Source organism: Pinus tabuliformis, chromosome 3_1 (assembly GCF_031772625.1).
Source record: "Pinus tabuliformis cultivar Carrire ecotype Pingquan chromosome 3_1, CPIR1, whole genome shotgun sequence".
NCBI lineage: Eukaryota > Viridiplantae > Streptophyta > Pinopsida > Pinales > Pinaceae > Pinus > Pinus tabuliformis.
Genome location: NC_142301.1, coordinates 35,275,087 through 35,300,548, shown reverse-complemented (window position 1 = coordinate 35,300,548; position 25,462 = coordinate 35,275,087). Strand labels below are relative to the sequence as shown.

Here is a 25,462-nt window from a genome sequence, read left to right as displayed (position 1 = left end):
CCAATATGAGAGGGATCTCTCAATATTTTCCTAGAATGCAGATGGCTAACTCTGGTTTTCTATGTGATTTTTTAGGTGAAAGAGTGTGAGGACAACCACCATTGGGCATGGAGTCAATTAAAGAAAAACAACAACAAACAACACTATTTTATGGAAGATGTGGCATCTTTGGTTTATTAATGTGGAAATGGACATTCATAGTAATCACAACAAATTGAAGGAAGTTGGAGCAATGCAACATTGAATTCCAAGTAATCAAACAAGCTCTAAAAACTAATAACAAAGGAGCATGATAGGATAAAACTAAAACTGGAATGAATCTTAGGTTAAAACAAAGTATGCTTTAACTGTATTTTCTATTAATTGAAAAAAATACAATAGTGGTTATCTCCTACACCGATCCCCTCTTGTGGAGAGTTGAAAATATACCTATTTATAGAGAAGAGATCTCTTTACATAATTTGCCACATGGGCTAGATTCGATTGACAACTATGAGATCTAATCCTATATGATTAATAAAACTTGAGCCTTCATAGGAATTTATGTTACAATAGAGTTCGAATACCAATGGGAGTCGTATGAACTGTTACAATAATTTAAAGCGCAACGTATTTGTGGAAATTTAGAGCATCTGGCCTTCGAATCTTGTTGTGCTATCTCTCGGTCTTGTTGTCTCTTTGTTTCGTTGCCTGTTTAATGACCATGCTACTGAACAAACACCGAGAAAAACCTTTGTTGTCTCACTGAGAGGAAACGAAATGGACATGTTGATCTGGGCCGTTGATCCGGGCCTATTTACATCGTAATCGAAACACATGAGAGGGTCCTCTTAACACTGATTCATAGTAATTTCCTGATTTTTTAGACGTGACAGTTTATAGAACGCATCACATAAAAAAATCACATCTGGGGGGGGGGGGGGTTCTTGCAGATCGCAATCGCAAGTCGAAAAGGGTTTCGGGGAGAATAAACTTTCCCTATGCGATTTCCGATTGTAATATCGCAATTGGCGGGAGAAGGGATATCACAGTTGGCAGCGGAACATATATCACAATCAATGGGCAGAACATTATTGCAATCGGCGGAGGATGTGGTGATATGTGATATCGACAGATGATTTTGCGACATGTGATATCAGCAGAGGATGTGGCGATATGTGATATCGGCAATATATTTTGCGATATGCGATATCAGTGGAGAAATGCGATATCATAAGCGATAGAGGATGTAATATCGCAATTGGCCAGCAGAGGAGGACTTGGATGTGATAATCAACAGGAAGGGATATTGTGATATGCAATATCATCATCGCAATCAGGAAGGGGGACGGATGGAGATATATGTGAAGGAAAAAGGGAAGTGCCGATAACGATACGATTTGTGGGTCCAGCCTTATAAAGGACTGCGGTATATTTATAAAGTATTTCAAAGGGGAAAGGGTCAAGACTAGAGCTTGGAAATGGATTAATGTGGCTAGAGTAGGAATGGGTAATAGTTAGACTTGAAAATAAGAAACACGAATAGAATAGGAATGGGTAATTATTAGAGTTGGAATTGGTGAAATGGGATGAGAGTATGGGAATATGGGAATTTCTCCAAAACAAATAGAACAAACCTATTCTTCCTCTTTAATCTTCAAATATAAAGCATAGTAACCTCTTTCATAAAAAAAACAGATAGATGTAAGGATCAGTGGTGGAAAACCTTAACTAATAAAACTAAAATTTATTTTAGTGGTTATCATGGATAACATTGGCTCCAATGGGGATGTTGTGCCCCCGCGGTGCAGCAAAGAACCAACAGACCAATTGCCTAACCATTGGGCTGATCCTATCTGAAGACTGCATTCAAACCCACTTCACCAAACTGAAAATAAAACTGCAACATTTGAAAATCTAAAGCTAAAGGAAATACTTTCCCTTCAAGCATATTTATGTCCTACTCTAACATCTGAAAATCCACGTGTTTAATTCAAGTAATATAAAATCTCTAGTATAAGCAGTCAAATAATAGATTCGACGCTTGGGATGCTTGATTTTGCTTGAACAAAATTAGTAGTGGATCATATATGGGCAGCTTAGAATAAAAACTGAATCCATTGCTTGAGCTTACAAATGAGAGAAACTTCATCTTCACTGATTACAGGAATAGACTTGTGGTATAACTCATCTTGAAAAACTTCAAGCTACTGATATGCAAGTATTGGAGTCACCATGAAACTTCGATCTTCAATATATTTTAAGAGTGGAGTTGCCAGGGTAATATCACAACCTTTCGAAAAAGGATCTTTTCAGCTCCCAGCAGTCGCACCAAAATGTTATCAACAAGGCTGGTGGGGGTTGGGCTATGTCAACCCTTCAACCCAGCGTAACTATTTCAAACCAGCTTTTGATTAGAAGTTATCCTTTTCAATCTGAGAGGTCTATCTCAATATTTTTTAAGAATGCAGATGGCTAACTATAGTTTTCTATGTGATTTTTTAGGTGAAAGAGTGTGAGGACAAACACCATTGGGCATGGAGTCAATTAAAGAAAAACAACAACAAACATCATTATTTTATGGAAATTGAGGCATCTTTGGTTTACTAATGTGGAAATGGAAATTCACAGTAATCACAACAAATTGAAGGAAGTTGGAGCAATGCAACATTGAATACCAAGTAATCAAATAAGCAATGAAAAATAATAACAAAGGAGCATGATAGGATAGGACTGAAACCAGAATGAATCTCAGGTTAAAACAAAGTATCCTGCAACTGTATTTTCTATTAATTGAAAACAATACAACAATGGTTATCTCCAACATCGATCCCCCCTTGTGGAGAGTCGAAAATATACCTATTTATAGAGAGGATATCTCTTTACATAATATTCCACCTGGGCTAGATTCGATTGACATTTATGAGATCTAATCCTATCTGATTAATAAAACCTAAGTCTTATGTTACAACGAAGTTCAAATACCAATGGGAGGCGTATGAACTGTTACAATAATTTAAAGTGCGACATTGTATTTGTGGAAATTCAGAGCATCTGGCCTTCGAATCTTGATGTGCCTTTGGGTCTTGTTGTCTCTTTGTTTCATTCCCTGTTTAATGAACATGCTATTGAATAAATGTCGAGAAACACCTTCATTGTCTCACTGAGCACAAACAAAATGGACGTGTTGATCTGGGCCTATTTACATTGCAATCGCAACACATGAGAGGGTCCTCTTAACACTGATTCATAGTAGTTTACCAATTTTCCAGACGTGATGGTTTATATAATGCATCACATAAAAAATCACATCCGGGGAGGGTTCTCGCAGATCGCAATCACAAGTTGGAAAGGATTTCGGGGAGCAAGAAATTTGACTATGCGATCATTGATTATGATATTGCAATCAATGGGAGAAGGGATATTGTAGTTGGAAGTGGAACATATATCGCAATCAGCGGGTGGAAAAATATCGCAATCGGCGGAGGATGTGGTGATATGTGATATGAGCAGATGATTTTGCAATATGCGATATCGGTGAAGAATTGCGATATCGCAATCAGCAGAGGATGTAATATCGCAATCGTCCACTGGAGGAGGACTTAGATATGATAATCGGTGGGAAGGGACATTGCGATATAGAATATTGCAATTGCAATCAAGAAGGGGGACTTATGGAGATATATGCAAAGGAAAAAGGGAAGGGTCAAGCGATACGATTTGCGGGTCCAGCCTTATAAAGGACAACGGTATATTTATTAAGTATTTCAAAGGGGAAAGGGTCACGACTAGAGTTTGGAAATGGATTAATGCGGCTAGAGCAGGAATGGGTAATGGTTAGAGTTAAAAATAACAAACACGACTAGAGTAGGAATGGGTAATGGTTAGAGTTGGAATAGGTGAAATGGGATGAGAATATGGGAATATGAGAATTTCTCGAAAGCAAATAGAACAATTTTTTTCTTCCTCTTTAATCTTCAAATATAAAGCACAGTAATCTCTTTCAGAAAAAAAACAGATAGATGTAAGGATCAGTGGTGGAAAACCTTGACTAATAAAACTAAAATTTATTTTAGTGGTTATCATGGATTACAAATCCAATTTAAGAATTTGAATTATCGGTCTGTTAGTTGTTGGATTTATAGCCCCAATGCTATAACCAATAGCTCCAAACAACTTTGCAATGTACCTACTTTCCTAATTGAGTTGTGACCAACATTCTTACATATTAGTTTATGGACAATTATACTCAACAACAAAAATATATTAGAAATAAACAACAACTCCATAAACCATGATAAAATTCAACCATCTTGGACATAATACATATTTATGCTCATATATTAAATAGTAATAGGAGCGGTGGAAGGAGTGATGATGGTTGGGGAGGGTGGGGTCTGCATGATCCCAGAGGAACTTCAATACTCTCTTATGCACGAGGCTTAGAAAATGTATCAACAATTCAAGGCTTATATTATATTTTGGATCTATCTATATTTTAAGGAGACAAATACTGGAGCTCTCTTAGTCTTTGGGGGCTCAATACTTATTGTCAAATATATGAGTGGAAAATCCATTTCTGAAGAAGTCAAGTTAAAAAATATCATCTCTAGAATCAAGAAGATACATAGCTCATTTGTTAAAGTCTTGTGTAACTAACTCGAAAACTTTGGAGAAATCATATTAAAAATAGTTTGAAACCCAATGATATAAGAGAAAAAGAGATAATCCCTAAAAAAAATCTCTTTTGATAATAAAAATAAAGAGCTACGCTCACTTGCCTCTTTAAAGAGGCTACCTTCAAGAAAAATGCTTCAATTACAATCACAAGTATTCACAAAATAGTACATAAAATTCTACTCAATATATAACTATCCATAGATAATATTAACTACCTATGGGCCAACTTATAATGGAATCCTACTAACTAATTTGGGCCTTACTAACAAAAATAACCCATTTTACAATGAGTTATTATCAAATAACTTTTTAATGGGCCTTGTTAAATGAAGGTGGCTTCACCCATTAATAAAGTATCTAAATAAGGTTAGAAAGGACCCTAAAAAGAAGACCTATAGCCAAGTGTGACATATAGATTAGCACTAGAATTTTAGTTTAAAACGGGGTTCAAAATTGTATGGCCATCCCTTAAGTCTTGGATGAAGTGAACATCAAGCTCATTTAATGTTTCCACGAATCAACATTTAATTGTGAATTTACAAATTCTTAGGATATGGATTTGAGGAAACTCAATTCCCTCCTCTTCATGCAAAAACATCCTTTGTTCATGACTACTGTTTTTTGCTTTGTGTTGTGATACTCATAGTGAGAAAGGAATGATTGTTGGTGTATTGTGGGCTAGTTTACCCATATGCTTGGAAGTTTGGTAAGTACCCTAGTTAACATTAGTAGTTATTATAGTTGACTTATTTTATAGATAATCCTTTTCCTTTCAGTTGTTTGCTATGTGAATAAGGATTTGAGTGGGTTAAGCTTCCCTTATCATGTATCTTTGGCTTATTTTGATACTAGCACTCCACCTAAGCTTCCCTTATTTGATATCACAAAAGTTTTTGGAGAAGCTAAGGCACTTCGGGGCATAAAATTTGTGGAAAGAATCATCATTTTCTATAGGGATCGTTTGTTGTAGTCAATTGTTAATTTGAAAGTTGGCTCCTTAGGGGACATGGCCTTTTTTTTTCCATAGCAACCAATATAGAATTTGGGTTGATTATTGAGACGAGAGGCTCATTCTACATCCCAATATGATGTGTAACCTTGTCCGTCCATCATCAAAGTTGAAATTTCGCTCATGTCGACCAATTTTTTTATAAATAAAATAAATAAATAAATAACTATACAAAACATTTAAATAATGTACGCCCATAAAAAAATTTGCACGTGAAGAAATTGGATCCCTCTCAGCTCATGTTGAATCCGCATTTAAAATGGATCTATGCTGGTACCTAATCAACCCAAGTGCCAACATAATTTCCATCATAACTAATGCAAGACGACACAAGTGACAATTTATTTATGTCATCTGAAGTCCTAGATATTGAAAAATTTTGCATTAACCAAAATATTAATGCCATGAGTATTCTTGTGCATCACAAGTAGTGGATATATTTTCTTTAGTTATAGTGTAATTGATTGTGTCATATTACAATCAATCAATAAATGGAGTCCTTAAAAATATTCTTCAACAATAAGGAAACATAAAACTTTATCCAAGTTGATCCTCAAGAAGAAGAGGTGGTCCATCAACTAAAAGAGAAAATAGGACAAATTTTTAACTTGATTTGAAGATATGAAAGAAAATGAGGGTAGTGCTCTTGATTATCACTAGTGTTATGTAATTAAAGTTATATGTGTTTTAGGATTATATGTGAAACAAGCCACATGTAGGCCAACTTGGAACATTTATTTTATAGTTTGTTGTAACCTTTTTGATGTTATCTTAAAAAACAGTCCTATCTTATCGAAGGATATAGGAATTAGCCTTATCTAACTCACTATATGCGTTGGCTATAACCATTTTGAATAATTACAAATTATGTTCCAATTTAAAAATAATAATATTAACATTTAGTGTTTTTATTTCTTTCATGTACATATAATTACATTCTATTCATGTTTATAGCCATTTATAGCGCACTTACAAGGCCATTTATAATAAACTAACATTGCTGGAAAGTACCTTTGTTTACGCGCTTAGAAAGTTATTAGCTAACCAAAATTAGGAAGTCCATAAATTACATGATAGAGGTAGAATGCCTCCCTCTGCAATACAGTATATGGCTGTAACAACCTTAAAATTTACATATAAATGAATAACAGACATCCTAAAATTGCATTCCTAAGCTAATGTTAATTTATATCTTTGAATCTTCACCAAATAAGCACATATTTCTCTTTTGGCTCATAACAAAAACATTAAGTATTAAATTACCTATATGTTATAGGATTTGCACTTGGAAAAATATCTCAATGGGATCATTTTTCCTCCTAGCCATAGACAAAAACTCAAGTAGACGCCACCCTATGCTAGACAATGAAACAATAAGGGAAAAATCACTAGATATATCTATGGTTTTCCTCCATCATCCCAACAACAAACTATCATAGCTAAGGAATTACCTTTCGTCCTATTTTTTCTACAACAATCCAACTCTACGACTTCTCTTTCTCCTTCAACTGTGCATATAAAAATGGTAAGATTCCATTCACTACTAAACAATCCCTCATGATATCCCACTTACCTATAATGTTCCATCACACACTTGCTAGGAAAGATCTAATGTTGGAAGGAAGGGAAAAATTAGTTGTAAACCAATTCCCTGTTCTTCCCAGAAATAACACATTAACACAGTCACATATTCCACATATTTTCATGGATTCCACTTTTAGAAATTATACTATGGCAACAAAATGTAGTCTTCCACTGAAATACAAATTAAATAATAATTCAAAGCATGGAATTACCCCCCTAAAAAAGGATTGGAAACAAATGCTTTTCCATGGTTGTATGAACTCTAGCCTTAATTGAGAACTATTACCACTCAAACCAGCAGGGGACCTAAAGGAGTTCATAAGAGGGAAACTGCTACGTTAAGGGAAACGATGGAGGCTTAGCCCACATTCACCACAACTAAGTCTCCCTTCTCTTTACAGACTTTCACCGGTAGTATAGGGATCACTTGTAAAGTATATGTTAATGAATAGCTGAGAAGTGACCTTGAAAACCCTTTCCCAAGGATGGAGTGAAGAATGGAGCTTGATTGCTCTTTAAACAAGGGACTTGGTCCACCAGGGATGAGGGGTGAGGATTAGAGGGTTGAGGGAGAAAGGATAGGCTTATGAACAAGTTTATCAATCCCTATAATGCTTGGGAAACTTGGATTCCTGAATGGTCCTTGACAAATAATATTTATTAAGAAGTGGGACCACACAGGGCCAAGTGAACCCAACCCAGGTTTGGGGATGGAACGTACCAACCAATGATGTTCCTATCCTAGACAAGGTTAGGGGAAAGGACCAAACAAGAATACTTGCTTCAAAAGGTTGAATTGGTCTTATTGAGGTCTAGCCTTGGGGATGCCTAGGCACATTTTGATCCTAGAGCTAGGGCTTGGGATTCCTGGAGATTCCATCGTTATAATTGCCTCAAATTTGTAGGAGAATAAGGGGACCCACCAACATAGTATCCTATAGGATATCGAAGTTTTCCTTGGGTCAATTCCCAGGAAACTGATGCCGTAGGTGACCTAATGGGGCTAAACTTGGGGGAAAAGGGGAAAATGGTAAAAATGGGGTTAAAATGATCATCCTTTTGAGGGATCAGTGCCTAGTTCACTTGGGGATATGGAGTCAAGGATAATGATGAGTAATAACTTGGTTTCTTGATCAAGGAGGCCCATAAAGTCACTTTCGCCCAATGTTTGAGAGAAAGAAAAGAAAAAGTGACCTTCAAGCATTTATACTTCAAAGAAAATGATGCAAGCTTCTCGAGATAAATAAATCTATAGTGCATTTCATTCATATAACGTTGGCACATGCATTAAATTAGCTAAAACATGCTCAATTCCACATTTCAATAATGCAACAACTAGACCTAATTTTAGTAGGATGCAGCAAAAATAATAATAACAATAAAATTTACTTACAATGTTATAGAGTATACCTAACCAAAATTTCATTTGCTCAATAAAGCTCCAAGACAAGAGAAATAGCCCAAATCCATACATCAAAATTCATCCACCTCCAAAAAATATCCACCAAAGAAAAAGTGAAAAATTATCTATGATTAGAGAGATCCCAAGTCAAGTGATGATACAAATGAGTGTATCTAATATATATATATATATATATATATATAGCCTCCTAAGGAGTTTGAATTAGCCTATGGACCTACATGAACCCCTAATGATAAAATAATGTGCAAATAAAACTCCTATTGGTGACAAGCCCACCAAACTAGCTCATAAGTGTAAAAATAAGCCTCACAAGGGGCCAAATAATAATATGTGCATGTCGTAGGGCCCTATAAAGGCTCAATAATATCTTGAAGTGCCATATTGAGGAATAGATTCCTTGGAATATGATGGACAAGGGGGTTTCCCCTTGTTCTCCAAGTAGTAGACCTGTGATGCTCCCAATGGGTAAAGGGCACATACATGAGCCCATGGGTCTCCATATGAATTGGAGATCTTCTGCAACGGTCCAAGTGGTGGAATGAATGCTTCCATGACATGATACAAGTCTTGGGACACCTGTCAAGAGTGTGGGGCTCCTATGGGGGCATGCTGGGCATAATGTACCAAGCATATCCTCATCATCCTAAAAGTGGATCGCTAGTAATATCTGAGCATCCAGGAAGATCCGTGGAGTGTTGTCTGTTGCTGTGGAGGTCAATGGCACTCTATGCACACCCTACATGTGCCAATGTAGACCTCTATGGTTAGGATCCCATATAGGGTGACCAAACCCAAAAGGAAACCACCTGTAATCCTACATAAGATCCAATGCATCCCCTAGGCTTCCAGTACAACCAATCATTAAAATAATTGGGTAAAAGAGCTTACAAATCATGGATAACAATGAGGGCACTTCATAATGGCATGCCCTTCCATAGTGGGCTTTGGCATGTGCTAGTGTCTCCAAGCTCCAAAGGGGGTTAGCCAAGTACCTTATTAGGTGGTTTCAGCCCTTAAAGGGGATAACATGTCCAATGTACATCCCTCTAATGGGGGTGGAAAGTGACAAATAAGTGAGATGGAATAGGGAATACGAGGAGTAGTCTTGGGCCACATAGTGGGGCATAGGGGTAGATAGATAAGGGGAATCCCACACCTGGGTATGTAACGTATAGGAGGGAGCAATTGTGGTACATGAGGTGCCCTGACCTTGATTTTTCCACCCTTTTTTTATATACCTTTTTCATTTTATGAATTTTATTTAATTAACTGCTCGGGGCTCAAAGGACAAGAGCATGATGTGTAATATATAGCAGTGATTACCCCATTTTAGGTAGGGTGGTTCATTTCCCTTCAAGGGTTGGGACAATCATGGGTTCCTAAACGATAGAGGAGGCTCATTTAGGGCCTATGGAACAAGGGTGATGGCTAATAAATGGGGTTGACTTCATGTAATGGCTTTTACCCACGTGCTGATTATTTTTTTCTTGGCCATATTTTTCATTTCGTGGTACAATTTCCTGTTAAATGTGGCCAATTATGCTTTTCACTTTTTCTTTGATTGCTTCAACCTCCGGGGCATCATTCTAGGAATGAACCAAGGTGGGGGCAAGGGGATAGGAAGGCTAGCCCTATGTGGACCTAGCTGGGATAAAAGATGAATGGGGGTATAATGAGTGGAAAGGGAGTAATATGTGTGGGTAAAGGAGTGGGACCACACACCCAAAGTCAGGTTTTCCCAAGTAGTACCACCCTAGAACCGAATGGTCAATAAAGGAGATCCCATGGGACTAAGATCCAAGGGTAACAACCAAAAGAGATCAAGGGGACATGAGCACAAACTAAACCCAATCTTCTGCCAAATACCCCCATCAATCCATACACAAAAGTATCCATGATAAGTAAACCCAATACTCAATTACCAAATGACAAGACATACCTTTAGATTCGGGAGGCCCACCTTCAAACATATGCTCAATACAGGTAAGTGAGGGACGACATGGTTGGATAAGGTGGTAGAGAAATGGCACAATGAGATAATAGGAGGCATCAAGGGGATGTTGGCTCACCATGGAGAAAAATTATCCTAGGAATATTACCCACAAAGTGGCGGGTAACATCTAGCTCCAACTGGGACGTGATCTCTCGAAGAAGTGGACGAGGCTGCTTGAACGGGAGGTCACGAGAAATTCAACGATCTCTTTGTTACCATAGACCTATTATCTGCACATGTCAAAGATCAAAGCCACAGGGTAGCATGTTTTTCATGGTGTATTATGATCACCCATGCTTAATGTTAGCCCATAAACCAACAAGAAATAAAATATGCATTTTTTATTTTATAAATGCAATCTAATCTATTATGAGAAACATATTATGTGGTTAATTCTAATGATATAATCAACATGTTATGCATCCTACCCTAACATGCATATAGTAATGTTAATACTAAGTGTAATCATAAAGCTAGTGAAACCAAGATATTATTACATCAATATACATATGCATGCCAGTATGATAACTCATGTAACAACCCCTGAATTGAATGTGGATAGAGTCACATGGTAGATGAAGTGGGTGGGAGGCGGGAAAATATGATCTCCATTCGAGGTAGAGGGAGGTCCGAGGAGACAAAAAACTGGTCATTCTATATGTCCAGGGTTCCATTTCTAGATGCAAAATGAAGGAATGAATGATCAATTTCGATAACTCCTCACCACAATCATTGCTTGTAATATCATGCTTCGAGGACGTCACATGGTTGTTATGAGAGGGGAACAAAGGGTGAGGAAGGAGTGCAACAAATAGGTCTCTCAATGTGATGGTCACAACAGGGAGGGGAGGTCATAGAGTGATCATAATCCTGAGGATGGGTCAAAGGGGATAAAGTATATTCAATGAAGGGGTTTTCCTTGACACTATGCTCAGGAGGGGAAAAAGGCTCACATTTACTTGAAATCATATGACCAGGGGTGAGGGAATCACTTGATGAGGACTCAAGATGATGATCAATAAGAAAAAGGGAGAAAGAATAATTGTATTCAACAGGTTGTGCTTTCCCAAAATCATAATCTAAAGGCTCAAGTGATTTGAACGTAGAATCACACTCAAGAGAAGTGGTAGCCCTATCAATGTCCTTAGTACCAAAGATTAGGTCTCTTCTGAAAGGAAAATTGATCACTTCCAATTGCTCCTGTTTATGCAAAGGAAAATGAAGACTCTCCCTCCCAAAGGTATCAATGGGTATGTCATCATAAGCAATGTCTGAGGGGAGAGGGAGATAAATTTCATCCTCATCCTCCTTTTCATTGTCATAAATGGGAGCACAATCAAATTGAGGACAAAAAATTTCCCATTTCTCCTTTTCAATGTGGAAATAATCTTCAATGTCATATTCCAAGGGGTTAATGGGATCATCTCTCTCAAGGTTTTCAAAAGAGGCTTCATCGGGAGTAATATCCTTGAGAATGGTAAGGTTGGTCTCAATTTCTCTTTCCATAAATTCACGCTTCATAACACATGTGTCCTCAAAATCATCATTTTCATTATGTGGACCCAAGGAGGACTCATATTTTTTCTCATTACCTATATCCTTAATGTCTTGATGATGCTCGATGAAGGCTTCCTCTTGGATTCTTAATGCATGGTGTACTTGTAAATGTCTAAGAAAGCCATCAACGAACTCTTCAATAGATGAGATGATTCTAGGTTTATGATCATCAACCATGAGTTATAAACACTAAGAGATCCCATGAATAATAACATAAGTACATCTTGGTGGAAAACCTTCTCCTTTGAAGCATGTGCATGAAATCTTTCTACATGGTCAATTGCAGAGAGTGGATCACCATCAAGCACGGGCATCCCACGTAGCATTCTTCCCCCGATATGATTAGGATGTCCAGGGATATGAGCAATGTCCAAAGTGGGAAATTTACGAAAGAGAGACAACCTATTTGAGGAATACATGAAACATATGTAGGAGTCGCCAGGGTGAAATTGAACATGCCTAGAAAAATGCTTGCTTCAGCCTGCAGGCACCTACTTTAAAGTTCAATGAAGAACTAGGGATTTGTTCTTCCAATCAACTCACAAATAATGATATGTCGATATGTCGTACGGGTAGCAAAAAACATGTCTCTTGTACCCAACAACAATGCCATAAATGTTACCACTCAAACCAGCAGGGGACCTAAAGGGGTTCCTAAGAGGGAAACTACTAGGTTAAGAGAAATTATGGAGGCTTAACCCATTGTCACCACAGCTAAGTCTCCTTGCTCTCTACGAAATTTCAACGATGGGAGGAGTCCCAATAGTGTAGGGATCACTTGTTAAGTATATTTCAATGAATAGGTGAGAAGTGACCCTGAAAACCCTTCCCCAAGGATGGAGTGAAGAATGGAGCTTGCTTGCTCTTTAAGCAAGGGACTTGGTCCACTAGGGATGAGGCGTGAGGATCAAAGGGTTGAGGGAGAAAGGATAGGCTTATGAAAAAGTTTCTCAATCCCTATAACCCTTGGGAAACTTGGATTCCCAAATGATCCTTGACAAATAATCTTTATTAAGAAATGGAACCACACATGGCCAAGTGGACCTAGCCCAGGTTCGGGGATGGAATGTAACAACCAATTATGTTCCTATACTAGACAAGGCAAGGGGAAATGACCAAACAAGAATACTTGCTTCAAAAGGTTGAATTGATCTTATTGAGGTATAACCTTGGGGATGCCTAGGCACAATTCAATCCTAAAGCTAGGGCTTGGGATTCTTGGAGATTCCACCGTTAGAATTGCCTCAAATTTGGAGGAGAGGGAGGGGACCCACTAGTGCAGTAGCCTATAGGAGATCAAAGTTTTTCCTTGGGTCAATTCTAGGGAAATTGATGCCCCAGGTGACCTAATGGGGCTAAACTTGGGGGAAAAGGGGAAAAAGGTAAAAATAGGGTTAAAATGATCACCCTTTTTGAGGGATCAGTGCCTAGCTCACTTGGGGATATGGAGTCAAAGATAATGATGAGTAAGAACTTGGTTTCTCGATCAAGGAGGCCCGAAAAGTCAACTTCATCTAATGTTCAAGAGAAATAAAAGAAAAAGAGACCTTCAATCATTTATACTTCAAAGAAAATGATGCAAGCTTCTCGATATAAATAAATCTATAGGAAATTTCATTCATATAACATTGGCTCATACATTAAATTAGCTAAAACATGCTCAATTCCACATTTCAATAATGCAACAACTAGTCCTAATTTTAGCAATATGCAGTAACAAGAATAATAACATTAAAATTTACTTACAACATTATAGAGTATATCCAACCAAAATTCCATTTTCTCAATAAAGCTCCAATACAAGAGAAATAGCCTAAATCCATACATCAAAATTCACCCATCTCCAAAAAATATCACCTAAGGAAAAAGTGCGAAATTCTCTATGATTAGATAGATTCCGAGTCAAGTGATGATACAAATGAGTGTATCTAACATCAATATATAGGCTCCTAAGGAGTTCGAATTAGCCTATGGGCCTACATTAGCCCCTAATGATAAAATAATGTGCAAATAAAACCCCTTTTGGTGACAAGCCCACCAAACTAGCTCATAAGTGTAAAAATAAGCCTCACAAGGGGTTAAATAATAATATGTGCATGTTGTAGGGCCCAATAAAGGCTCAATAATATCCTGAAGTGCCTATTGAGGAATAAATTCCTCGGAATATTATGGACAAGGGGGTGGCCCCTTGTTCTCCAAGTAATAGACCTGTGGTGCTCCCAGTGGGTATAAGGGCACATAGATGACCCCATGGGTCTCCATATCAATCAAAGATCCTATGTGTTGGGTGCAAGAATTGTTGTCAAGCAAAATCCTTCAACACTTAATTTTCAACTTGGGGGTTTCATAAAGTTAGAGATGAAGCACAAGAAATGCCAGAAATGATACAAACTTTTCCATACTCTATTCCTACTTCCTTAATTGCAATCTTGCAGAATAAAAAAGAAAAGATCCCGACAATTTACACCAAAGATATTCTAGTGCTGGAATATGAAAGAAAGTACTTTTGCAGGAAAACAAATGAAAGGAATTCTCAAAAACCTCTTGCAACAATATTTGAAAATGTAAATCTATGTTTATCTTTAGTATAGTTGTGTTCCAGATTAATAATTGGACCCTTGAAGATATCTGGCTCCTTTTAGATCTTCCTCCCTGTACTAAGTTATTATTCCTATACTTCTGCAATGTGCTTGCACTAGTACCAGAACAAAGTTTAAGTGTTGGGAGTATATTTTACACCTGTACTGAAGATTTATGTCTTTATGCAGGAACTCTAAGCCTCAAGGCTAGAGCACTTTTTTCCTGTATCAGGAAATCGATTCCTGTACTGGGACAGAGGTTCCTGCACCAAGCTTTCCAATCCTTCTTTTGATAAAATAAAGAATGTGTTAACTAAGAAAAATAACTTGCAAAGGTGAACATAACTTTTAAAGTAAATTCCTCAAACCGAAAGATGCTTCAACTAATCTTTTAATGTCTAAAACAAGAATTAATTCCAAAGTCAAAGCACACTTTTAATTAAGGAACTTCTGCATGTAATCTAAGAGATCATTTAAATGTGACAACATGCTTCAGTTCTGTAATAGATATCCACACCAATGATATGCACGCATAAACTTTTAAACCCAGAAATATTTCCTTTAAGAATTACTACGCATGAATCAGATCTTTCCTAAATAGTATAAAGTGCAGGAACAAGCCAATGTGTGTCGCAACAACGTTTTGTTTCAGAAGTGTATTTAATTCAAAATATCAAAATAACTTCATAATGGAAATCATGCTTTTCGGAATCGCATTAAGACTTAATAGAAATCACACTTTTCAGGATCGCATTAAGACTTATCAAATAAAAACAAAAAACCATTACTATAATGAACCAGAAGAACCAATATGTGAAACTGCAAATGCACTAGTGCAGGAATGCATGCTTGCATGATCCAGGCAAAAAACGAGTTTAAACTTCAAAGAAGGAAATCATAAGATTAAACTTCAATCGAACTCGTGCACCATGGATCCGTCACACTATAATGAAATCAAATTTAAACCTTGCATAAAGATAAAAGAGACATCTTCTTACTTCACACTTTGCATTACAAATAATTAACACACCTTAATCAAAAAAGAGAACACAAGGGAGAATGAGCTGGGTTGGTTGGGCCTTAGCCAACCAACTCGTTTCCCTATTTAGGAAACGTAAAGACCCAGCGCTTTAATCAATGCATCAACAAAGAGTTACAGTGCAAGGTTGAGAAAACATGGCGTAGTTCCTTTCTATTAATGATCAACAAATATACATCATGAATTCGAATACAGCCCAGAACGAGGGCGATATAAGCAAAATTACAAAATGACAAAATCATAGTATTCTTGTTATATCTATCACTTGCTACCATTTTCTATCTGATTCCTACGTTTTATACATTCATCCAGGCCTGCGGTCGTAACCAAATTACAATGAGCATTCCAATCTGAGCCTTTCGCCTATAACAAAATAACAACAACAACTCGTGCTAAGCCTTTCGACTGTAACAAAACACTATTCTAGGTATTCAGTCGGTGATCTAATCTCCACCATATCCCTGATTTTTCCTCCATGCTCCAAGCCCAACTGGAGTTAATCGTTCCAGAACATGGCATCCACATGGAGTGGTGAGATGTCATGGTAGTTGAAGATTCGCCTCCAGTGCAGGAATCTTACCTGCACTCGACCATGCTAACAAGATAGTTATTTCATTGTCTATAGAATACTTTCTAGGAAGAGAATTATTAGTTGCAAAGAGTTAAAGGCATAAAATCCACGAAAATTATTAATTAAGCACATTCGTAACCCTTAAACATGAAACATAAATCTAGTGCAGGAAGGGATACGATTCTTGGACTAGTGCAGGAATAAGGGAATTTGCAAGGTTAAAACAGAGGTATAAGGTTATGCTTTTGAAGGGAAAAAGGGTTTAAAAAAGGAGCAATTTAGCCTACCAACATCCTCCCCTCCTTAAGCTGTTGTGGGTCCTCACACAACCCTTACCTGCTGCAAAAAACCAAAACAGAAGGGCCTCCCTTTAATTCTGAACTTGTATACTGATCCCTACTTTCATTATCTTTGCCTTCCTGCTTCGAACCTTTTTAAGTTTCTTGGTCACCTTCTTAAGACACTCATAACACTTCGAAGCCTGATACTTCCATATCTTAACTTGTCACTTTTGTTCCTTCACCTCCCCTACCAACTCTGTGTTTTCTCATTTTTGCTCTGTATGTTGTTCTTTCATGGCTCAGTTTAACACCTCCAAGCCATAAACATGTTGCTTGAGTTATTCTATATGACTGTTCAAGCAGAGGGTGGAGTTCTCCATTCTCAATTCCTCGGGCACCGACTTTTCAGCAGTCAACTCCAGACATGTGCCATCATTATCAAGGTCGAAATTATCCTGGCCACCTTTCAATTCCTGCATTGTAATATCATCAAGGGTTTCGACACCCAGAATATCAATGTTACTAAGGGTCTCAGTGCCCTGCATTTTTACCTTATCAGGGGTTTCAGTACCCTGCTCCTTAGAGTTATTAAGGGCTTCAGTGCCCTGCTCATCTATCTCACTAGGGGTTTCAGTACCCTGTTCTTCAAAATCGTTGAGGGTTTCAGCACCCTGCTCATTCATCGTGCCAAGGGTTTCAGTACCCTGCTCATTCATCATGTCAAGGGTTTCAGTACCCTACTCTTCAAAATCATTGGGGGTTTTAGCACCCTGTGCCTTGTCATCCAACTGATCTTATGTTGGGTCCTTACTTGTACTCAAAATCACCTTTCTTTTCTTCATTCTACCAAGGAGGACCGACAAGGGTGTGTCGTCTTCCTTCTCCACATAGTCACCATCAAGCACTATGTGAGCTGTTGCCTTAGCAAGAACCGAAAGATTATCTTTACTTGGCAAAGTAGGTGGTGAGTCATCCAACAGTATCGGAGAGGTCGACTGAACATGACCTACCCTTGAGGAGGCAGTTCTTTGCCTGGCCAATCTCCTGGTCTCAGTAGGATGTGAGGTCATCATTTCTGATTTCTCGTTTTTTCTTGCACTCCTCTTCTGAGCCGACTTCAGTTTTTCTGCACTCTTCTTTTGGGTCGACTTCTCTACACTTTTCTTTTGAGTCGACTTCTCTATGCTCTGCCCCCGAAACTCCTCCAAGAATTCCTCCCAAGTCATACTTCTAGCTTCCAGTTCCTTCTTGACTAAGATTGTGATCAGCCTGTGGTGATATAATTTGCATGTGGCCTGATTGGATTTTCCTTTCTGAACCCCCTTCACCATCTTTTCTAAACTTCTAAGAAAATAATATGGGAAATTGATGAGCTTACCAGACTCAAAGTGTAAGAGTAGGCGTATGTGGTAGAGGAAAGTTAGTGAATAGCGGCCTTCGCAAGTAAGGAACTTCTGCAACACATATAGGAGATCCTTCCACTTCCCTATCATGGCGTTCCGCTGGAGGCCGTTCTTCTAGTCTACCTTCTGCTTTGGGTTGACCACGAACCAATGCCACAATTTCTTTTCTAACTTTTCCTTCTTGAACCATTTCTCCCCTACTGCTGGAAACCTTGTAGCTTGAGATATTGATTCTTTTGTTACTACAAATTTCAATGAACCAACCTTGGCTCAACTCCCATCGAAGGTCCGGGAAAATGCTATTTCCATAGCTAAGTCAAACCCATCAAACTTATGTAGGAACGAGAGGAACTCGGATTCCTGCAACATTGCAAGACTATTCTTGTACTCAGCTGTCTGTTCCATCTCTATGGATCATGGCTCAATCCTTATAGGCGCCATGTCTGTTCAAATTCACCCACTCCTTGTTTCAAAAAGATATTATAGCAAAAAGAACTCAAATGGTGATCGAGCTACACACCCACCGTTATATCAACCATTCCCCAAAGGGTCGTGCTTCATCATTAAAATTACACAGATGCGAACATGAATTGGTGCCAGTATAGGCAGGCTATAATGATTGGAAGAGGTGGCGGTTTAGACAATAATTTCACATAACGGTCATGCAAGGTCGGACATGGGGTGAGGCTATTATTATCAGGTGATGAGTTTTTCAAGGGAAGGTAAGTATCAAATTCCGAGAGAATCGTACCGCTCCGCATTTACTCCATGATTTCACATAAAGCATACTTTAGTACTCATTAAAAAGATAAGATTTTATAGCCTAAAATATCCTTGCACTTAAATGATTTCTCCCTAATCTAGTAAATGATGAAACAAAGCATTAATCATAATATAAATTGAATGTCATGATCTGTAGGTGGCACAATTGTTCTGCCTGTACAAAGGTTCATGAAACAAAAGATAAGCTTCACTACGCATTTTTTCTGCACCAGGTGTTCCTGCACCAGAACATGTGTTTTGAATTGGCGCACTCAGTAGTGAGGATTCCTGAACTACATTTATCATCATCATTGAGAAGATTTTTCGGCGAAAATCACATCATAATTCATTTGTCGACGTGTTTCGAACCAAAAAGTGTGGTTCATTGTCAGTACGATGAACTGCACTTGTTGGTTCGAAACGCGTTGACAAATGAACTATGATGTGATTTTCGCTGAAAAATCTTCTCAATACTTGATATGGATCACAGAAGCCTAAATTCAACAATATCATCATCATCCCAAAAGTGTATCACTAGTAATCTCTGAGCATCCATGAAGATACGTGGAGTGTTGTCTGCTGCTTTGGAGGCCAATGGCTCTCTATGCACACCCTACACGTGCCAATGTAGACCTCTAGGGTTAGGATCCCATATAGGGAGACTAAACCCAAATGGAAACCACCTGTAATCCTGCATAAGATCCAATGCATCCCCTAGGCTTCCAATACAACCAGTCATTAAAATAATCAAGTAAAAGAGCTTACAAATCATGGATAACAACGAGGGCACTTCATAATGGCATGCCCTTCCATAGTGGGCTTTGGCATGTGCTAGTGTCTCTAGGCTCCAAAGGGGGTTAGCCAAGTACCTTATTAGGTGGTTTCAGCCCTTAAAGGGGATAGTATGTCCAAGGTACATCCCTCTAATGGGGGTGGCAAGTGACAAATAAGTGAGATGGAATAGGGAATGAGAGGGGCAGTCCTGGGCCACATAGTGGGGCATAGGGGTAGCTAGATAAGGGGAAGCCCACACCTAGGTATGTAATGTATAGGAGGGAGAAATCATGGTACATGAGGTGCCCCGACCTTGATTTTTCCACCCTTCTTTATATATCTTTTGCCTTTTATGAATTTTCTTTAATTAACTACTCAGGGCTCAAAGGACAAGATCATGATGTGTAAGATACATCAGTGATTACCCCTTTTAGATAGGCGGTTCATTTCCCTCCAGGGGTTGGGACAATCATGGGTTCCTGAATTATAGAGGAGGCTCATCTAGTGCCTATGGAACCAATGTTTGGGGTAGAGCTCATGTAATTGATTTTGCCTAGATGCTGATTATTTTCTCCCAACCATCTTTTACATTTTGTGGTACAATTTCCTGTTAAATGTAGCCAATTATGCTTTTCACTTATTCTTTTGATTGCTTCAACCTCTGTGGCATCATTCTAAGCTTGACCCAAGGTGGGGGCAAGGGGATAGGGATGTTAGCCCTATGTGGACCCAGGTGGGAGAAAAGGTGAATGTGGGTATAGTGGGTGGAAAGGGAGTAATATGTGCGGGTAAAGGAGTGGGACCACACACCCAAAGTTGAGGTTTCCTAAGTAGTACCACCCTAGAATCAAATGGTCAATAAAGGAGATCCCACAGGACTAAGATCCAAGGGTGACAACCAAAAGAGATCAAGGGGACAGGAGCACAAACTAAACCCACTCTTTCTGCCAAATCCCCCCATCAATCCATACCCAGAAGTATCCATGATAAGTAAACCCAATACTCAATTACCAAATGACAAGACATACTTTTAGATTCGGGAGACCCACCTTCAAATATACGATCAATATAGGTGGGTGAGGGACCACATGGCTGGCTTAGGTGGCAGAGAAATGGCACAACAAGCTAGTAGGAGGCATCAAGGGGCTGCTAGCTACCAGCTGAGACTCATCATGGAGAAAAATTTATGTTGGGGATATTACCCACGAAGTGGTGGGTAACAAGAACCACATGCCTTTCTCACTAACTTTAAAATAATAATACTTAAAGCACATAACAAAAGGATATGGGTGGAATACAAACACTTGGAAATTAATAATAAACTATTATTAATTCATGGCTCCCTATTGTTTGGGTAAGCAAGGTATTCCAATATTCCATACAAGATAAACACTTTCAATAACCACTCACACAACTAGATAAAAATCACAACACCAATATTTTTACATGGTTAAAACCCTCTAAGAGAAAAATGATCCACGACCTAGCCAACATAGCCACTTGAGGCAATTTTATTAATGCAATTTTTATTTATTTTATTTTTTTAACATAAGAGAGTTCTCACAATTGATCATTAACCATGACCTTCCATGCTATTTAAATAGAGATCATGGACTAATCAAGTGTTAAACCATGAATTGATAATTGATACTATCGAGAAGAATATAAGTCATGAAATTACTCTATGTTTAGAACATACCATGAACATAACATTACTATGCAACTAATGCATACTCTAGAAACCCACTTTTACTTAAATAGACACATTAGACCAAATTGAACTTAACTAACTCTTAAGTATCTAAATATTTTAACACATATTTCTCTTTTATTAGTTCATCACTCCATGGTGCTCCTAAAAACTATCACCCCTAAACACATCTAATTATTAATTTAGATAATTATATTATCAATTCAAAATATAATAGAAAAAAACTTACCTAATTATTATATATTTATATACAATATGCTCATAAAAAATATTATGAATCTTACTTGGATTACGTAAGACAATCATATCATATATAAATACCATCTTTCTTAACCATTTCTATAAAGATGTTGTGGAAGACATTAGGAATCAAATTGAAATATTGTTCAACATTATTTGTAGATAAATACACAAACATAGTAGTGAACAGATCTCCTGGCAGCTTCTTGTGGGAGATAGAGCAACCTAACGTGACCACGAATTAGCAATCAGTTGTCATATAGTAGTTCTATGAGTAAAATAGTTGTCATATAGTTGCACTTTGTTGGAGCATGTGAGAACTAAGTCCAACAAGAAGAAAAATCAAATTTTCTCAGGGAGGCTATTGTGTTTAAGTCTTCTGATCTGTCTCTGAAATGGTGTAACTGGTAAAAAATTCTGGGATGCTCATGATTCATATGCATAGCTGAGCCTTCGTTATCATAAAATTACAGTATTAGTGAGCTTCAGATTTAGAACAGTGAAATTTGTCATGACAAATGATGTGGAATTCATTTTTGTCTCTGAATTGTATTATTAGAAGAGAGAACAATGTCTAAGACACCCTCTTGAAATTGAAACTGAAACGCTCATGTGTTATAGATGTAATAATGGCCAAAGTTCTGGCCATGTCTTACAAAAATCCAATGGAAATTCACACCTGAGAAACGCAGGCTGTCAGTTGGGAAACGACTATTCAACTAATTTTGCACGACAGAGTGCGACCCGGTGGAAGGTTCCATTCGAATTTACAGTTCTATAAATTCCTGCATATTGCACCATGAATATTAATTCATGATAAGAAGAAGAAAAATATATGGATTTTATCCAAAGTTAATCGATGCAGCAGAATTAGCTTGAGTTTCAGATATTGAATGCTAACCTTCATCTTATGAAATCCGAGAGATAATCTGTCTGTTGACAAAATTCGGGTTGAGCATGACAACTTGCCCTAGTCCTTGTAGCATGATCATGGTGATCAGACATCAGTACTGCAGGAAGGTTGTCTATCACAGGAAATTCATCCACTGGAAACTGGATATCTAAGCCAAAGTCAAAGGGCCAAAAATATTCTGCAGATGATGAAAAACAACTGTATCCACTGTACCCACTCATCTCATTTTCCATGGCACAGATGGGATCAATGAAATGCCCCTTCTCAGTTATTGATGAATCTGGAGTAGCCTGGTTTACAATTTCTTCCTCTGTCACAGAGCTCTTGATATCATGTGAATTCTGACTATGGTGGCCATGAATATCATGACCCAATTGTGGCTGTTTCTCAGCATCCTGTTGGCATCGGGGGAGCTGATCCCTGTCCTCGTTAATGGCAGAGATAGAGCAACAGACATAATTACAAAGCGAGGAAGTACAGGAAGGGGATTGTTGAACAGGCATTGAATCCCCATTACTATCTTCTGATACATAATTACCATTGGACTTGAAAGAGGCACTGTGATTATTCTCATGCCTTTCCTTGCAGTCCTCCTTGATGATGGATTTGGAATTAGCTGAAGCACTAGAATCCTTGCGAAGGCTGCGCAATCGGTTTATTCTGGAAGCCAGAGCTGAATTCTTGCAGGAATTAACAGTGGGAACGAAATTGGTCCTTGTGTTGGAACCACGAAGCAAACAGGCTGCTTCATCATAAGCCCGGGCAGCCTCCTCTGCAGTCTCGAAGGTGCCGAGCCACATCCTTATTTTCTGCGTGGTGTCTTTTATCTCTGCAACCCATCTTCCAGAAGGCCTTTGCCTTACACCCACGAATCTCTTTCTTCGAGAATTACCAGTCCTCGTCAAGGTCTGCATCCCCCTAGACGAGTGATCGAATCCTCTAGTGATGGGAGAATCGAAACTGGAATTGCAATTAACATGATTAGTATTAGCAGAAGGCTGCACAGCCATTGTTAGCAATTGGGCAGAAGGCTGAACGGCAGAGTCTTCAGGCTTATAGGAAGAATTAGCGGAGGAGGCTGATCTGAGGGAATAGGAGTGCGTTAGAGACAACCCATTGCTTGCAGACATAGCGAAGGAACTGATCAGTGGTGTCTGCAAGAAGATGAAATGAATGGATCAGAGCAAAGCAAAGCAAAGCAAATCAATTAATTCTGGTGTGGCCTGTATGCAATTCCATGGGCTGTGTGTGTGGGTATTTGTGTTTGAAGGATATTTGATTTCGTGCGTGCCACTTCTATTTGTGGAGGAGGTAAATTAATTTATCTCTGCGTGCAAGGATGTTTGTTTGCACATCTTGTGGTCTGAAAATGGAATCCTTAATCGAATCCCAACAAAACGTTGTTGACATAGTGGACCGAGTTTTGTTGTCATCACCAAAATTTTCTTGTAACAAAAGTCTATGCTATTGTTTTTTGTTTTTTTTTGTTTTTGCAGGGGAGTGTCACACTACCTACCTCCCTTGTTTATCTTGAAATGACTCTCAACCAACCTAAGCTTTCCTCCAGTTGGAGTGTTGAAAATATCCTTCTGAATTGATAATTATTATCAGTGTCCTCACCACATGAAATAGACCCATTCAAAGGCGTTGTATATAATGCAACCAGCATTAAATATTAGCCAAATTCATGGGAGGAAGGGCAGCCACACCTTCCTGTCTTATCATATGATGGAATCTGATGTCTACAACCATGATTCAGTCTTTAAAATATCTCAAGCTCTTCTGGTCAACTACATATTCGTGTACCAGTGATGTGAGAGCAGTTTTAATATTTGTAAGAAGAGATTCTAAGATCGTTTTCTTTATAATATAGAGAATGGCAACGCACAATACAACTAAATTATTCAATCCATTGTTGTACATAGCTTTTGACTAAGTTAAATATTAATTAAATATAATAATATTTTTGATAATGGCTCTCTCATCTTCATTTAGATAGCCATGTAACAATAGAGTGGAGTGCTTGCCATGGTCAGATAAGTGTGCTTAGCCAAAGTACTTGACCTAATAAGATAAAATATGCTTTGCCATGGTAATCTAAGCATGCATAGAGGAAATATGCTTTGCCATGGTAATCTAAGCATGCATAGAGGAATTACCCGTTATGACATATTCTAAAAATGTGTTTTTAATTTTATTTTCTTATTTTTTCTATACTAACCAATTTTAGATTTTGTCATATAATTTATTTTATATTTTCTTGTGTACAAGAATTTATAAAAATATATAAGAAATAATTCAATTTTATTAATATATCTACCTTAAAGTTTTTTTGCTTTACTGCTTTAAAGCACTTGTATGTTTCAAATCTTGTTTATCCACTTGAAAATATTCCTGAGATGTTAGTAATAAGATTGTGTATTTTATTTGAAATTATGCATGATGTGTTAGTAATAAGATTGTGTATTTTTCTATAAGATAAGTATTTTTTTGAGTTATAAATTGTTTTTTTAATTAATAATTTATTTACGAATAATTTTTTATAATGATACTTTTTATTTTTCATTTTACCTGAATATTTTTGTACAATTTTTAGCCATTTAATTTTCACATTTCCACCATTTAATTTTCACATTTTTGTTTTTTTATTTTATTTTCTTATTTTTTCTATATTAACCAATTTTAGATTTTGTTATATGATTCATTTTCTTGTGTACAAGAATTTATAAAAAGATATAAGAAATAATTCAATTTTATTAATATATCTACCTTAAAGCTCTTTTGCTTTACTCCTTTAGAGCACTTGTATGTTTCAAATCTTGTTTATCTACTTGAAAGTATTCCTAAGATGTTAGTAATAAGATTGTGCATTTTATTTGAAATTATGCATGATGTGTTAGTAATAAGATTGTGTATTTTTCTATAAGATAAGTGTTTTTTTGAGTTATAAATTGTTTTTTTAAT

The 25,462-nt window shown here is 37.5% G+C and overlaps 1 protein-coding gene across 1 annotated transcript; it reads right to left on the bottom strand.

Moving 5' to 3' along the window:
• Positions 1–21,828: 21,828 nt before the first annotated feature.
• LOC149185644 (uncharacterized) lies at positions 21,829–23,877 on the bottom strand. The gene is made up of 2 exons (XM_089412450.1): positions 22,487–23,877; positions 21,829–22,370 (listed from the first exon to the last, which is right to left on the bottom strand). The coding sequence occupies exon 1, from the start codon at positions 23,626–23,628 to the stop codon at positions 22,489–22,491; it is 1,140 nt and encodes a 379-aa protein (XP_089268576.1). The 5' UTR covers positions 23,629–23,877; the 3' UTR covers positions 21,829–22,370; positions 22,487–22,488.
• Positions 23,878–25,462: the final 1,585 nt, after the last annotated feature.

Excerpts from the sequence above, each read along its gene's own strand:
- LOC149185644 (XM_089412450.1), bottom strand. The coding sequence starts at position 23,628 with ATGTCTGCAAGCAATGGGTTGTCTCTAACGCACTCCTATTCCCTCAGA.